Below are 16,028 nucleotides of genomic sequence, written 5' to 3' on the forward strand. Positions count from 1 at the left end.
GAAAGAGCAATGGTGGAGGGATCGTAAGGTCTGAAACCAGATGTTAAGGGTTAAAAGGACTGAGAAGAAAGAAAGTGGACACATCTATTGTGGAAGCTTTTTCAAGGAGTTTGGCTTCCAAGGATAGATATTAAGAGATGAAAACTCAAGTGAGGGTATTTTCAGGATAGGGGAGAACGGGCATGTTTGTAGAGTGGGAAATGACAGGAGCGCTGACCTGCTGGAGAAAACCGGATGGAATGGAATTGCCTGAACAAGCTGAGGGTAAGGAATCAGGACATTTCATAAGGTGAGAAAGGAGAGAACAGAATCGCAGAAGCTATCTGATTTTGTATATATAGTCAAGTACATATTTAGTAGCAAAACAGTAACTATTAACTTAAAAAAATTAAACATTCTCTGCATTTCTTAATACAGTTTTACTGATTTGTGAATATTTTCACACAAAAGATTAAATATGAAGTGTTATAAATTAGGAAAAACTTATTTTAGAAAAATTCATTTTATTTAAGAACTGTGGATATTTTCTGAGATCTCATTTTAAGGTTGAATGGTGTGCTAGAAAGAGCACATAGTATAGATCATGAACATATGCATTTGATTCTTTGCTGTACTTATTTACTGTTATAAGTTTTAATTTCTTAATCTCAGTTTCCTCAAACTGTAAAATTAGGATAATGCCTATTTAAGATAATGTTCTTTCCGAATTGAACAGGGTAGTTAAGAGTAAGTTGGAAAGGTAGTTCAAAGAATCAACTGAGAGAATGTATTTTGTAAAATGTAAAAAATTATTTTAAAAAAAAGTGATGTATACGATTTTACTTTTTCCCCTTGTAGTTTTTCCTCAATTCTTCTTTCACAACATGAAATATGAAAGCATGGACTGTACATGTATTATTTTTATCAGGTTGCTTGCAAATTTGGAACTGAGAATTTTATAAAAGTGAATGCTGAAAACTATCTTTACATATAATTGAAAAATAATAAAATATTATTAAGTGGAAAAAATGATGTAATTATAATATACTTGTTGATTAGATAAAATGCATTTAAAGTAAGTTTCTACAAAATCAAGATGAATAATTAACAAAAACAAATAACAATAAAGTACCTTGGCAATCTCTCCAAGAAGACTTTTCAGAAGTAAACAATAGCTTCTTCAAAAGAAATGCCTTTATGAAATTGAAGCAAAAATTATTAGAATATATAACATAGCAGAAACCCAATCTCTAATTTTAAAGTATAAGTAATCTCTCACTGCTCTGTTCAGATCTTTTAACTATACTTTGAAAGTTTCTACTGAATTGAAATTTCCCCAATATGAAAACATTATTTTAGGTTTTTCTCATATGAACTTGTTTTAATTGCTAAAACTGATTTAAAGTTACATTTAATTTTAAAACTAAGTTTGCAGTGACAGAAATTCAAAAATATTATAATTGTGTATTGTATATGTTTATGTTATATATTATATTTTTATATATACAATACATATTTAGATCATAATAGCATATTCTTCTGTCAGGCATATTATTCTCAACAAATGGAACTGAATGAAAGCAAAAAGCTTTACAATCATGTGCATCATTTGGACTTTTCCATCATGCTCTCAGGAATTTCATCATCCCCCAAGACTTTTTTCTACTCACACTGAATCAATATCCTCTGGCCCTAGGATGCTTCTGATTAGAGAGTGAAGAGCTCTTCTCTAAACTTCCACTTAAGGAGGATATTCAAGTCTGTCATCTATTCTCCACTCCTCTTCCTTTTGTGTGTTATCTTCCCTGTTAGATTATAAGCTCTTGGAAGACAGGGACTTTCCTTTCTGTATTTGTAAGCCAAGCATTTAGAACAATGCTTGGCAGGTAAACTTTTATTGACTGACAATTGTTATTTGTTCATAGTGAGTAGACTAGTGCAGTGGAAAACATACTGATCTTGAAGCTAAAAAGATTTGAGTCCAAATTCTACTTCTGACATTTCTGAGCTCTGTGATCAAAAATGTGGCCTCTCTGACTCTTGGTTTTCCCTTGCTCACTGGATTATCCAATAAGATAAAACCCTGCAAAACACTTTGCAAACTTAAAAGTGCTACATAAATAAGTATTTGTTCCTATGATGGTAAAGTGTAATATGAAAAAGAGTTTAAGTATTCAAAGAAGTATATGCATGAACCCTATAGAAATATATATATTTATAAATCAGCATTTTACCCTTTTAGGCTTATATAGCACCTTATATTGTTCACGGTGAGTAAAAGCCTTATGTCCACAATTAACAATTATACAAATTTTTGTAAACTAGAAGCTTTGCAAATATGGGAGGCAGTGTGGCACAGGCATAATAGGTAGAAAGGCAGCTTTGAAAGCAAGAAGACCTGGATTCAAGATCGCCTCTATTTATGTGACCCTGGGCAAATGATTTACCTTCAATGCCTCAGGAAACCTAGAATTTTAAATTATAGGTGAAATACCCAGAGATATATACATTGCTTGAGAAGTTCCCTAAAGCAATGCAAACATGGGTCCAGATGAACCCCCTTATAAAAACAAATAACCCTAAGATTGAACAGAGTCTCCTCACCATGTATGTTGTAATAATCATCACTAGCACTTATTACCTGAACAGGAGCAATAACTGCACAGGGGCCACCTTCAAGTTGTTCCAGTGCAGAACCTTCCGATTCACTAAACACAAAGCCTAAAAGTAAAAATAAATAAAATGATTAAAAAGATCATGAAATAAATGGGTGTATGAGAAATATCACTCATCAGAGCAAGCAAAATATCTACAGAATTGATTGATTAGTGGAGTAAAAGGCTGGAGACACCTCAAGTCTATTGCTATTAGTATTGAGTATGCCTCAGATCTTCCTGAGTTTGGTTTCAGGGTGATGAACCTCTAAAGCTTACTATTTAATATTTACTCAATGCTCAAACAAAAACAAGCTAGGCAAAAAATGACAGAGGTTCTAGATCACCTTTATTTACAAATGTCATTATTGACTCTTCTGAGGATTAAAAAAGTTTGTTTTGCCTATCATAAAAGTTGTGCATCGGCAAAAACTAGATAGCAATTAGGAGTCTAATAAATGTATGCTGGTACTAAAATGGTTTCGTTCCTTCCTTAGAATATCTATATATATCTATATATATATATATGTATATATCTGTATATATATATCTATATATCTATATCTATATCTATATATATATATAATTTTTTTAAGAGCTGAATTGAAGAGTATGTGTAAAACATAATAACAACTATTATGCAAATGTGTAAGAAAGCCAGAAAAGTGGGTAGGGGAAAGGTTCTTTGAAAGTCAAGTACAGAATTTTATAGCTGATCCTGGAAGTGATAGGGAGCCATAGATGTTTACTAAGTAGGAGAGAAGTAACAAGTTCAGACCTGAATTTCAAGGAAGATCATTGAGAGATAAATGGAAGATGAACTAGAGTGGGAAAGACATGTAGCAGGCAGACCAGCAATAGTCCAGATATGAGATGAGGATGGTAGTAGGGTTGGCAAAAAATTGGGTCACATTCGAAAAATTTTATGGAGGTAAAACAGACAGGCTTTTGCAACAGATTTTATACTGAGGGGATGAGAGAGAGGAAATCAAGGATAACACCAAAGTTGTAAGCTCCAGTGACTATAAGGATGATGGTACCCTCAACATTAATAGGGAAATGTGCAAGGGGGGAGAATTTGAATAGAAAAATAATTCAGTTTTGGATATGTTTAAGATAGAAATCCAGTTCAACATGGCCTAAAAGAAGTTTGAGATATAAGACTGGAAGTTAGGAGACAAATTAGGGTTAAATAAGCAGATTTGAGACTCCATTAAAGTTGATGAAATTGTCAACTGGTATCTAGTGGGAGATGAGAAGAAAATCAAAGACAGAGTCCTGAGGGATACTCACAATCAGTGGAGCCACTGGATACAGATCCATTAATGGAGACTGTGAAATAGTGTCATGAAAACCTTTCAGTTATCAAGGAGATGAAACTGATCAACTTTGTCAGAAGCTATAGAGGTCAAGAAGAATGTAGATTAAGAAAGGGTGATTAGATATAGTGAATAGATCATTGGTAATTTTGGGGAGAGCAGTTAGAATCTAACTTAGTTGATTAATTTATTAGTTTGGCTTAATTTCTTCCCCCTCCACTTTTATTCTTTATTACAAGGATAGTTATTTGAAGAGGGAATATGATCAAAAATTAAAATGATGTAAAAGTTAGACACCAGTAAGAACTTTAAACAAGAGTTAAGTTGATGCCATAATATGAGGGTCACTTAAATAAACTTAGGGTGTTTAGCTAGGAGAAAAATAATTTTAAGAAGAACATGAAAAGAATATTTCAGTACTGAAAACATATTAATTAGAAAAGAGATTAATTTGTTCTGCTTGATCCCAAAATGCTGAATTAGGAGCAAGGAGCAGAAATTGAAAAGAAGCAGATTTGATTTAAACGACCTGTTTCAAACCATTAAAGGTAATGTTTTGTGGCTAGTTTTTCCAGTAGGAGAAGAAAAGAGTAATATGCATTCATTAAGTACATATTAAGTGCCAGGCACTGTGTTAAGCGCTCAAGTTATCCGATTCTCACAACCACTTCAAGAAGTAGGTATCACATAGTTACTAAGTGTGAGAGGTGTCCCAACTTAAAGTCCAGCATTCTATTTACTGTATTGCTTAGCTGCTTTTTGCCCATGTTGGTCATTATAATTAATTATATGTCATGAACTTTAAGTGGTGGGGGTTTTTTGGTCTGTTTTTTACATTTTGTAGCTATTAGATATTTTATATTGTTTTTATTTTTAATTTATTTTTTGAGACAGTTGGGGTTAAGTGTCTGAGGCCAAATTTGAACTCAGGTCCTCCTGACTCCAAGGACAGTGCTCTCTCCACTTCACCTAGCTGCCTCTTGTTTTTAGTTTGTTCTACACCAGGTCATATTATGTCTTCCGGTGTTAGAATTTAAGTTACAGAAAAAAGAAGCATGTGTTAGTATAAACTAAGTTTAAATTTTAAGTGGGAAGACATACCAAACACATGAAATTAATGAACTGACATTGAATGAAATAATTACCAAAAATACAAAATGATTATAACAATGTAAACGAGAAAAAACAAAAACAAAAAACAAACAAACAAAAAAAAAACACTGAATGTTGTATAATTATGTTGAAAATTGATACTTAAAAAAGGAGAAAATACATCTCCCTTCCTTTGCTGGAAAATGGAATTTTTCAATAGTTGCTACGTATCCTTTGCAAAACACTGCTAATCTCTGGGGGAGTGGGGGTGGGGAAAGGGGGCATAATAAAAAAAGGCAAAAAGTAAAACCTGCTCTCAAGGAGTTTCCAGTCCAAAGAGGGAGATAATATACAACTATGTACAAGTAAGGTACAGGATAAACTGGAAATAGTAAACAGAAAGAAAACATATGGGAGGCAACCTTTACCAAGGTTCTTCACCAATTATGACTGTACAGAGGAAAAAAAAAACCCACTGGAACAGAAGAAGCCAAACTTCAATCAAATTCTGTCTCTTTCACTTACACCTTGCCTGACTCTGGGCAAGTCACAAACTATCTGGGCCCCAATTTTCTCATCTCATCAACTCTTATCATAAGAGTTTAACTAGATGGCTTCTAAGATCCCTTCTAGCTCTAATTCTATGATCCTCATTACTTTCTGTAGTCATTCTCCACTTCATCTATGACTTTCCTAAAATATAGAATGCAGAACTGAACATAAGGTATGATCTCACCAGAGGAGAGCAGTACGATGCTATCGCTGTCCTAGTCCTGGACATTAGACTTCACACTATGCATAGTGCATCTAAAGTTCACTAAAATACTCTTCCATGTCCAATCATTGACTTTATGATAATAAAAAGCTTTCCATGTCCCTGTTTTTTATACAGTATCTTTTTACTGAACCATAAACATTTCAATATACAAAGAATGAGAAACAAAACAATTTCTAATGTAGTTTTTCTTAAATATATGCAAATTTTAAAAATAGTAAAAACCATTAATTTATGTCCCTTTCTACATACTTTTTGTTTGTTTTGTGCATTTTAAATGTTACGATTCCCTTTTGAGGGGAGTCAAAATCATTATTCACTAACTTATCTCTATCCCACTACAGAAACTTTCCCTTGTAATACCCCCTACACACATACATATGTATCCTGGGTGCATATATATATTTATATATGTGTGTATACATATGTGCGTATATTTTAAACAAAACAAAACATTGGCCAGTCTGTTAAATTTCATCATGCAGAGATCATTTTTGTAGCTTATCAAATATTTTTTGTGTCCTGACTTTATCAGTGTATTAGCTATTTCTCCTACCTTGTCACCTGCATATTTGATATGAACACATATATACGTGCCATATATGTATATATTTGCTGTTTGCATTATATATTTAACTATAGTATATGTTTACATGTAGAATATGCATCTTATACATACATATCTATATACACATACATATATATATGTAATCGATTTCTCTATTTAGCTTATAAACATATACCTATATTCAGGTCAAAAAGGTATTAAAACAACACAGATAAGAAAAGATTTCTAGAGTAAGTCACTAAATCCAACTGCCAAGTTACCATCAACCTACTAATGACTCACCTTTCTGTTCTGCTCTTTAATGAGCTTCCTCTCTCCCTCTCTAACCTATCATTTAGTCCACATTTCTCCATCTTGTTCACAAGAATAATTATCAAACATTTTGCTAATATTTAGGTAAACCATAAACCACACTTATAGCCTCTTTCTGATACTAATTAACACAATCTAAAACAATCAAAATGAATGAGATTAGCCTGTCGATGTATTTTTGACAGTTATGCCAGCTATATAGGGATGACTTTCATTTCTAGATATTCATGAAAATAATTTGTACTGGAATTCTGCCATTTCAAAACTCACTCATCTACAATATAGTTGCCAGCGTATAGATGCCTATGCTCTGACTACATTTCAAAATTTCTCCATTTGATCAGCCAGTGGCAATTCTATAATAGAAACATCCTCTAAACATGGTCTTTAAAAAAGCCTTATTTCTAAAAATCAAACAATAACAAAATTAAACACACAAACCAACATCCCAAAAAAAAAAAACAAACAAACAAACCAAAAAGCAAATCTTAAATCAATTGTTTCTTTATGATGGCTCAAGATCTGAATGCAATCCAATACTAAGTACCATTATAGATTTGTGAAACAATGCCAGAGTTGATGTCAGAACACTAATGCAGCATTTTAAGTGCAGCAAAGTGGAGTCTTATTGTCTACTCTGATATCCCAAATGACCACTGGAGCAATCTCTGGCAACTGGAACTTCAATAAATAAATAAAATAAAACAAAAGCCAACTCTAAACTTCATTTCAATGTAACCAATTTAATCACCAAATGCATATACTTAGTTGCTCTGAAACATTAACAATGTTTGAAATTGCTCATCTAAAGCATTTTGTTCTGTTAAGTATTTTTCTAAGTGAATATGAAACATTCTAAGTTCTGAAGTGATATTTATTAAATTATTCCTGTAAAGGCATCTACTCTAATTAATATTTCAATGAGTCCTTTTCAGCAATTTTATAAATATAACCTTTTATCTGCAAATAATCCAAAAGTCCATTAGTTAGTCATATCAATGCTGAAATGTATGTACTTTTCAATTTGATTAAAGTCTAAGTCAAGACTTATGGAAAGTTAGAATCACAGATAACAGGCATGCACTTACTAGCAGAATGGCCACAAGTATCCCACCTACCTGGACAACCCTAGCTAATCTATCATTAAAAAAAAAAAAAAAAAAAAAAAAAAAAAAAAGGAACAATAATTGTGATCCTACTTATCTCACCCACCGCTGTAGTGAAGAAAGCATTTGGCAAACATTAAAGCATTGAAATGGAAGTAGGTGTAGTAGTTCTTTAGGTGTGGGTAACTGTCAAAGAAAACTTGAGAACACAAGCATTTCTTTTAGGATTGAGAATATATCAGAGTGAAACTATCCAGGAAAATGATATGCTTCATCACTATTATTCCTCTTGAAAACTTGTCAAGCTCAATTTTATTTTGCATTTTGTAAAGGATAAATATAAGAGAACATATTCTCTCAAAGATTATTTTTGGAACTAGAGATTGACAGCTTCTTGAGGACAAGAGCACCCATTTAAACTCTCTCCCTCCAACTTTCTCATCTATAAAAATAAGGCAGTTGGACTTGATTTCTAAGATAGCTTTCTAGTCTAAAAACCTGGTAACCTCTAGGTTTGGCAAAGCCCACAATTAAACTATTTCACACTACACTACCACACTGTAAGTTTACAGTACAAAATGAAAGTTTAATATTTCCTTATTTTAGCAAGGTAAAACATTATCACAGATTATACACAGATTAGATGGTGAGTTTTGAGGCAAGCAAAATAATGCTTCATTAAGTTTTTTTTATTTCAACACTATGCATAAATATCACCAGCTTTATTCATGTTTGTTATCAAAATGCAAAGATCCAAAGAGTAATTAAAAGGAAAACATAAAATTTAAGATAAGATTTGAAAATGCAAGATTTTAGACCAATTACATCTCATTAAGATGGACATAAGATTTATTCAAAGTATAGTACCACCGCAACAACCACAATTCCTAAACCAAATATAAAGTAATTTTGAGGAGTAACAGCAGTACTAAGAAAGAGAAAAGGCAAAAATCAGTATAGATCTCATGCAGAAAAGAAATTAGTGATTCTGAGGAGGGAGGCAATGTTTTGCAGGTACGGAGGATATCCTATGCAAAGGTTCAGAAGTGGGGGATGTTTTAAAGTGTTTGGGGAACAGCAAACAGTTTAAATGGAAATGATTTAGTAAAGAATTCAGGTCATATTCTGGTCACTAAAAAAGCTGGGAAATTTAAGGGTGGAGGAGACTGGGATGTGATTGGCTGTGTTCATGTATTTGAAAGATTGCTATATGGAAGAAAGATCAGGCTTTTTCTTTCTGGTCCAAGAGGGCCAAATGTAGGATCAAAGTAGTAAAGCTATAATAAAAGGAAAAAGGGAAGAAGGGGAGGAAGGGGAGGAAGGGGAGGAAGGGGAGAAGGATAGTTAGACTCAAATAAAAGAAAAACTGAACAATTTACCCATTAGAATTATAAAAAATGAAATGGGCTTCGAAGAGAGTAGTGTGTTCCCTCTCACTGGAAGTATTAGATGACTACTTAGTATGACATAGAAAGGACTCTTATTTAGGCATGAACTGGACTATTTGGCCACTTGAGAATCCTTCCAATTTAAAGATTCTATGATTTTACTACTAACCAGAGCTATGACTTTGACATGCTACTTAACCTGGGAAAGGAACCAATTTCTAATCTGTCATTAATCAACAAATATATATTAAGCAGCTCTCAACACACTATTTTTGGTTCTGAGTTTAAATAAAAACCAGCTGTCCTAAAATGAAGTACAGAAAGGATGGAATAAAGTATCTTTAAACTTCCAACTCTAAAATACTAAAGTTCTTAATTTGAAAGATATTGAAACAATTCCAAGAAAGGGATTATTATGTTTTTCTTTATGATGTATATTTTTTCAATTTTAAATATTTAATAATTACTTTATCGAGCAGATATTTGTTCCATAAATAGGCTGTTAGAATTTTTTAAAAATACCCAAAAGGTGGTCTCAAAAGTAACCACAAACTTTTACTCTCATACCAAAAAATACAATTCCAAATGTGATCTGCCAAAATTACCACAGTACTAGGGGAACTGTTTGGGGTTCTTGGCTCCCCTGGGCTCTGAAGATAAAATTGCCACCCTTTCATAAGAGAGATATAAGCGAGAGTCTTGTCTCATCCAAACTCTGAAGGCATTAATATAGTGTAATCTTACATTCTGTACCACACCTTGAACATTAGTGACAAACCACAAACAATTACAACATGTAAGTTGTAATAAAACAGCTTCCTCTGACCACCCATCTACCTCTTATATTCCTCCCTTAATACAAACAATCTAAGTCTAAGAAACAAGCTGATGTGAACAGCAAAGAGGCGTCTTAATTTATCTCAGTCTGGAACAATCTAATTGAGTCATCCTTTTTTGGTGGGGAAGGATGGAGGAGAATTGATGAGGGTACAAAGTGTGAACTAAGAATTTTTTATTAACCTTAGCCTAAAATATTCCAACTTAGTCACTCATTTCTATGGGAAACTCTCTGAGAACACAAAATATAGACAAAAAGTTCTAAACCAAGCTGAAAACAATACAATTAAATCATCACAGCCATCTTCTTTTTTTCTTTTTCTTTTTTTTTAACGGGAAATTGATGAAGGTGAATGAAAAGTGTGGAAAAGGGTTTAGCCTAAAACAGGTGAACTAAGTCAGTTTTTTTTTTGGGTTGTTGTTGTTGTTTGTTTTTTTTTTTTTTTTTTTTTTTTTAATAGGAAACCGGTGTGGACAAAGTGTTGACAAGGGGATCTTCGCCAAAGTCTAGAGTAATCCAACTAAAGGAAATCTTTATAGGAAACTGATGAGGATTTAAGTAGTCAAGTTCTTAACCTTAGCCTAGAATAATTCGATGAGATCACCCTTTTAAAAGTTGAAACTGACAGGAATGGAGGGCAGACATGAGGCTCCATAACCTTAGTCTATAACAATCCCACTAAATCGACCTTTTCTAGGAAACTGACGCGGATGACAAGTGCAGACCGAGATCTTGCACCTTTCTGTACCGTGCCCCCTCTGGCAGTCTAAAGACGCCCACCTGCCCTACTCGTAACGTTTTTCCATAAACTAAGCCCCTGGGGAGCAGGGTCATTCTGTATGGCTGTCTTTCTTTGTACTCTTAGCGTTTCACAAGGTGCCAGACACATCGCAAGGGCTTCGCTACTGCTTGTTCACTAAATAAAATGCCTTAACTCTGTGTAAGATTACAAAGGAAACCGATCCTACTGACGTGAGTTATCTTTCTTTTGAAGTTCCCGGACTCCGGGTAAAAGGAGCAGCGCTCTCGGAGCCAGCCCACACCACCGCCCTCTGGGAGCGCCTCCGGCGGGGACCTCCCCGCCCAGGTGGGGTGGGGTCCCCGAGATCTGGCACCTGCCCGCCCCGCGCCCGGAGGGCCCACGCCAGGGGGGCGACGAGCCCCGCGGGACCGGGGGAGGGGCGCGGGCCCCGCGGTACCTTGAGTCCAGCGGCAGAAGATGGTGTCGGAGAGGCCGGGGCTGGACTTGGGGCCCCACACCAGCTCCATCAGCTCTTTCGTCAGTTCGGACATGATGAAGTGCCGGCGAACGGGTTTTCGCTTCCAGGCCTCCCGCCCCGAAACATGGGGATTGGGGAGGCTGGGAAGGCTCGGGCTGAGGCAGCGGAGGCGAAGGAGAGGAGAAGGCGGCAAAAGAGGCGGAGGCAGAGAAAAAAGAAAGAGAGGAGGAAGAAGAGGAAGGAAAGGAGAAGGAGGAGAAGGACGACGAGGACCGGGGAGAGGAGGGAAGGGAGCGGGCACTTCTGCAGGATCCGGCGCCTGTCAGCCAAGGCACCGCGCCGAGTTTCCGCAGGACCGGAAGTTGTTCTTCTCTACTTCCTCCCTTTAGCCCCACCCACCCGTCCGAGCCTGGGAGGCGGGGACGGCTTCGGGGCGTCCTTCCCGGAAGCGGAAGTGGCCGGAGTGCTAGAGGCGCTCGTTCCTTCTTAGGTCGGGAGCTGTCCAGCCAGTTCTTACCTTTGGTTTAGTGGGTGAATCGAGACTGGCACCCGCTGGGGAAGTTCCTTTAGAAGCCAGCCACCGTCCTTTTTTCCCCTTCTATGTGTCTCCCGTTCCCTTCCCGATCCCCACAGCGCCTCAGTCATACCCTAAAGGGAGCTTTCCAAGGCTCGCCTGGAGGCAAGGTCCGAGCTCCCTTTGTCTGGGAAAGTGTTATTCAGTAATAATAAAACTACATTGTTGTTCGGTCTAGTCTGTGGGTGACCCCGATCAGCAGATGAAAATCTCGCCAAAGAACGGACACCTCCCAGTCACTGCCGAGTCCGACTCGTCCTTTGGCTCTTTCTCTCCTCCTCTTACTGTATTGTGTGTGTTAGGTATTGTCAGTGGCAGTGACAGGAGTGGTGGTGGTGGTGGTGGTAGTAGTAGTAGCGTAGTAGTAGTAATAGTAATAGTAATGGTAGTGGTAGTAGTAATAGTAGCAGTAGTAGTAGTAATAGTAATAGTAATGGTAGTGGTAGTAGTAGTAGTAGTAGTAGTAATAGTAATAGTAATGGTAGTGGTAGTAGTAGTAGTAGTAGTAGTAGTAGTAATAGTAATAGCAGTAATGGTAGTGGTAGTAGTAGTAGTAGTAATAGTAATAGTAGTAATGGTAGTAGTAGTAGTAGCAGTAGTAGTAGTAATAGTAATAGCAGTAATGGTAGTGGTAGTAGTAGTAGTAGCAGTAGTAGTAGTAATAGTAATAGCAGTAATGGTAGTGGTAGTAGTAGTAGTAGCAGTAGTAGTAGTAATAGTAATAGTAGTAATGGTAGTGGTAGTAGTAGTAGTAGCAGTAATAGTAATAGTAGTAATGGTAGTGGTAGTAGTATTAGCAGTAGTAGTAGTAGTAATAGTAATAGTAATGGTAGTGGTAGTAGTAGTAGTAGCAGTAGTAGTAGTAATAGTAATAGTAATGGTAGTGGTAGTAGTAGTAGTAGTAGCAGTAGTAGTAGTAATAGTAATAGTAATAGTAATGGTAGTGGTAGTAGTAGTAGTAGCAGTAGTAGTAGTAATAGTAATAGTAGTAATGGTAGTGGTAGTAGTAGTAGTAGCAGTAATAGTAGTAATAGTAATAGTAGTAATGGTAGTGGTAGTAGTATTAGCAGTAGTAGTAGTAATAGTAATAGTAATGGTAGTGGTAGTAGTAGTAGTAGCAGTAGTAGTAATAGTAATAGTAGTAATGGTAGTGGTAGTAGTAGTAGTAGCAGTAGTAGTAGTAATAGTAATAGCAGTAATGGTAGTAGTAGTAGTAGCAGTAGTAGTAGTAATAGTAATAGCAGTAATGGTAGTGGTAGTAGTAGTAGTAGCAGTAGTAGTAGTAATAGTAATAGTAGTAATGGTAGTGGTAGTAGTAGTAGTAGCAGTAGTAGTAGTAATAGTAATAGTAATGGTAGTGGTAGTAGTAGTAGTAGCAGTAGTAGTAGTAATAGTAATAGTAGTAATGGTAGTGGTAATGGTAGTAGTAGTAGCAATAGTAGCAATAGTAGTAGTAGTAGTAGTAATGGTAGTGGTGGTAGTAGTAGCAATAGTAGTAATAGTATTAGTAGTAGTAGTAGTAGTAGTAGTAATGGTAGTAGTAATGACAGTGGTAGTAGTAGTAGCAATAGTAGCAATAGTAGTAGTAGTAGTAATAGTAGTAATGGTAGTGGTAGTAGTAGTAGTAACAGTAATAGTAATGGTAGTAGTAATGGTGGTAGTAGTAGTAGCAGTAATAGTAATAGTAGTAATGGTAGTGGTAGTAATAGTAGTAGTAATGGTAGTTATAGTAGTAGTAGTAGTAGCAGTAGTCATAATGGTAGTAGGAATGGTAGTGGTAGTAGTAGTAATAGTAGTAGTAGTAATAATTGTAGTAGTAATGGTAGTGGTGGTAGTAGTAGTAGTAGTAGTAGTAGTAGTAGTAGTAATGTGACATAGTGGGAGAGAGCTAGCCAGGTGGAGTCCAAAAGACCTACTGATTGTAAATCTGGACAAGTCATTTAAACCCTAAATTTGGAGCTATGGGATTATGAAATTGAGCTTTATTGTTTTCTGTGTTGAACCTAGGCTGCTCACAACCTCTAGGAATCCTTAGACAATTCTGATGGAAAAACCTCATCCACATGAAATTGAGCCCAAATTAGGCTCTTCCTTTGGGTACTTGTGTGGAACAAGTCCCCAAATCTCTGGACTGCTACTTCCTCAAGTGGGATTTGAACTAGGTGACCTATCTCTGAGGTTTACAAGTCTAATTCTACAAGCCTATAAATTGCAAAATGATGTTTCTACATTTCCTGTTTAAATTTGAATGTGAATTATCATCAGTTTAATGTGTGGCTATAAGGTAATAATATTGACATTTGGTTGAGTGACAGGTTAATTAAATTATATTTATATAACTATAGATAGTTGTTATAGATGTATATAGATAGATATGAGAAATGAAAGTATTCTAAAAGAGTCAAGTCATCAACCACATGTTTATTAAATCCTTAGTACATGGCAGATGTGTTAAATACTGAGATACAAAGAAAGGAACAAATGAAAACAAACAAACAAAAAAAAGTTCCTACACTCATGAAACTCACAATCTAATAGAGGACAATAATATGCAAAGAAATATGTACAAACAAGTTAGAAGTAATTCTAAGAGGGAAAGCACTAACATTAAGGATGTCTAGGAAAGGCTTATTGCAAAAGAAATTTTATCTGATACTTAAAAAAGGAAGCCAGAAGACCAGAAAGTGGAGGTGAAGAGGGAAAGAATTTCAGATACATGGGATAGTTAGTGAAAATGGATGGGAGGGAGATGAAGTGTCTTCTGCAAGAAGCTCAGAGTTATTGAATCATAGAATATGTGCAAGTCTAAAAAGACTAGAAAGATATGAACAGAGCTTTGAAGAAAAGAATTATGGTGTGGGGGGTAATATGTGACATTGTCAGACCTATATTTTATTTTATTTTTTAAATTATAGCTTGCATGGATAAATTTTTAGCATTGAAAATTGCAAAACCTTTTGTTCCAATTTTTCTCCTCCTTCCCTTCTCCCCCTCCCCCAGATGGCAAATTGATCAATACATGTTAAATATGTTAAAGTATATGTTAAATACAATACATGTATACATGTCCAAACAGTTGTTTTGTTATACAAAAAGAATGGGACCTTGAAACAGTGTACAATTAGCCTAGGAAGGAAATAAAAAAATGCAGGCAGACAAAAATAGAGGGATTGGGAATTCTATGTAGTGGTTCATAATCATCTCCCAGAGTTCTTTCGCTGGGTGTAGCTGGTTCAGTTCATTACTGCTCTACTGGAACTGATTTGGTTCATCTCGTTGAAGAGGGCCACGTCCATCAGAATTGATCATCATATAATATTGTTGTTGAAGTATATAATGATCTCTTGGTCCTGCTCATTTCACTTAGCATCAGTTCATATAAGTCAAGCCTATATTTTAGAAAGATCATTTTGACAACTGAGTGACAGATGAACTAGAGAGTTGAAAAACCTGAAGCAGAGAGGCCAACAAGAAGGTAGTCAGGGAGCAAAAGGGAAAAGCATTTGATCTATAATTTTCCTTAGTATTGGGTTGGTATGAATCAGGGAAATATAAGTCAGTAGATATTAATGAAGTTTCTCTTTATTCACTTTCCATTTCAAGACAGAGCATCACCACTTTTAAAGTATCAAAGCAATAATTTTGATGTATCCTTATTAAAGTAGGTATTATTGGGACTGCTAGATTCCACATTTTGAAAGATAACAAAGCATCTTCTGTGCCATAGCAACCTATAACCTAAGTGATTATTCTCCTACTTCATATAATTTTGTAGCCCTCCTTTACATATGATGATTAAATTTATAATTAGTTAATTCAATTAAAAAGTATTTTATACTCAACCCCATAACTCACAAAGGGCCAGATAATTTATATTTTCTTAGTGTATACATTTCCTTCTATAAAATTGGAGCAGGACCTTAGGTCATAGCTATTGAGTTGTAAGAATCAGTGACAATTGTGGATAGATTTGCCACTTTTTTTCAAACAGTATTTTTTAAAAATCTTTTTTTTTAAATAGAATTACTCCTTTGGCTGCATTATAAAAGTAGGGCATTTTCCATGACAATGACAGACATTGGGTAAATATGTCCCTAGTTATTTTATATATTGACTGATATAAAAATAATTTTTAAAAACTATCAGTTATCTCTGATAAGTTACTTTTTAAAAATATTTTATATGTTAACATATAACATATAA

At 35.2% G+C, this 16,028-nt stretch overlaps 1 protein-coding gene across 1 annotated transcript in view; it reads right to left on the bottom strand.

Annotated features, from left to right (window-relative positions):
* Nucleotides 1-11,663, bottom strand: part of MINDY3 (MINDY lysine 48 deubiquitinase 3) — an 89,588-nt gene extending 77,925 nt beyond the window's left edge. The window contains exons 1-3 of the mRNA XM_074266671.1: nucleotides 11,231-11,663; nucleotides 2,621-2,700; nucleotides 1,112-1,172 (exon numbers count right to left, since the gene is read on the bottom strand). Coding sequence (XP_074122772.1) covers nucleotides 1,112-1,172; nucleotides 2,621-2,700; nucleotides 11,231-11,324 — 235 coding nt within the window. The 5' untranslated portion in view covers nucleotides 11,325-11,663. The remainder of the gene's footprint in view (nucleotides 1-1,111; nucleotides 1,173-2,620; nucleotides 2,701-11,230) is intronic.
* Between the last annotated feature and the right edge of the window lie 4,365 nt (nucleotides 11,664-16,028).

The sequence above is a fragment of the Sminthopsis crassicaudata genome, chromosome 5 (assembly GCF_048593235.1).
Source record: "Sminthopsis crassicaudata isolate SCR6 chromosome 5, ASM4859323v1, whole genome shotgun sequence".
NCBI lineage: Eukaryota > Metazoa > Chordata > Mammalia > Dasyuromorphia > Dasyuridae > Sminthopsis > Sminthopsis crassicaudata.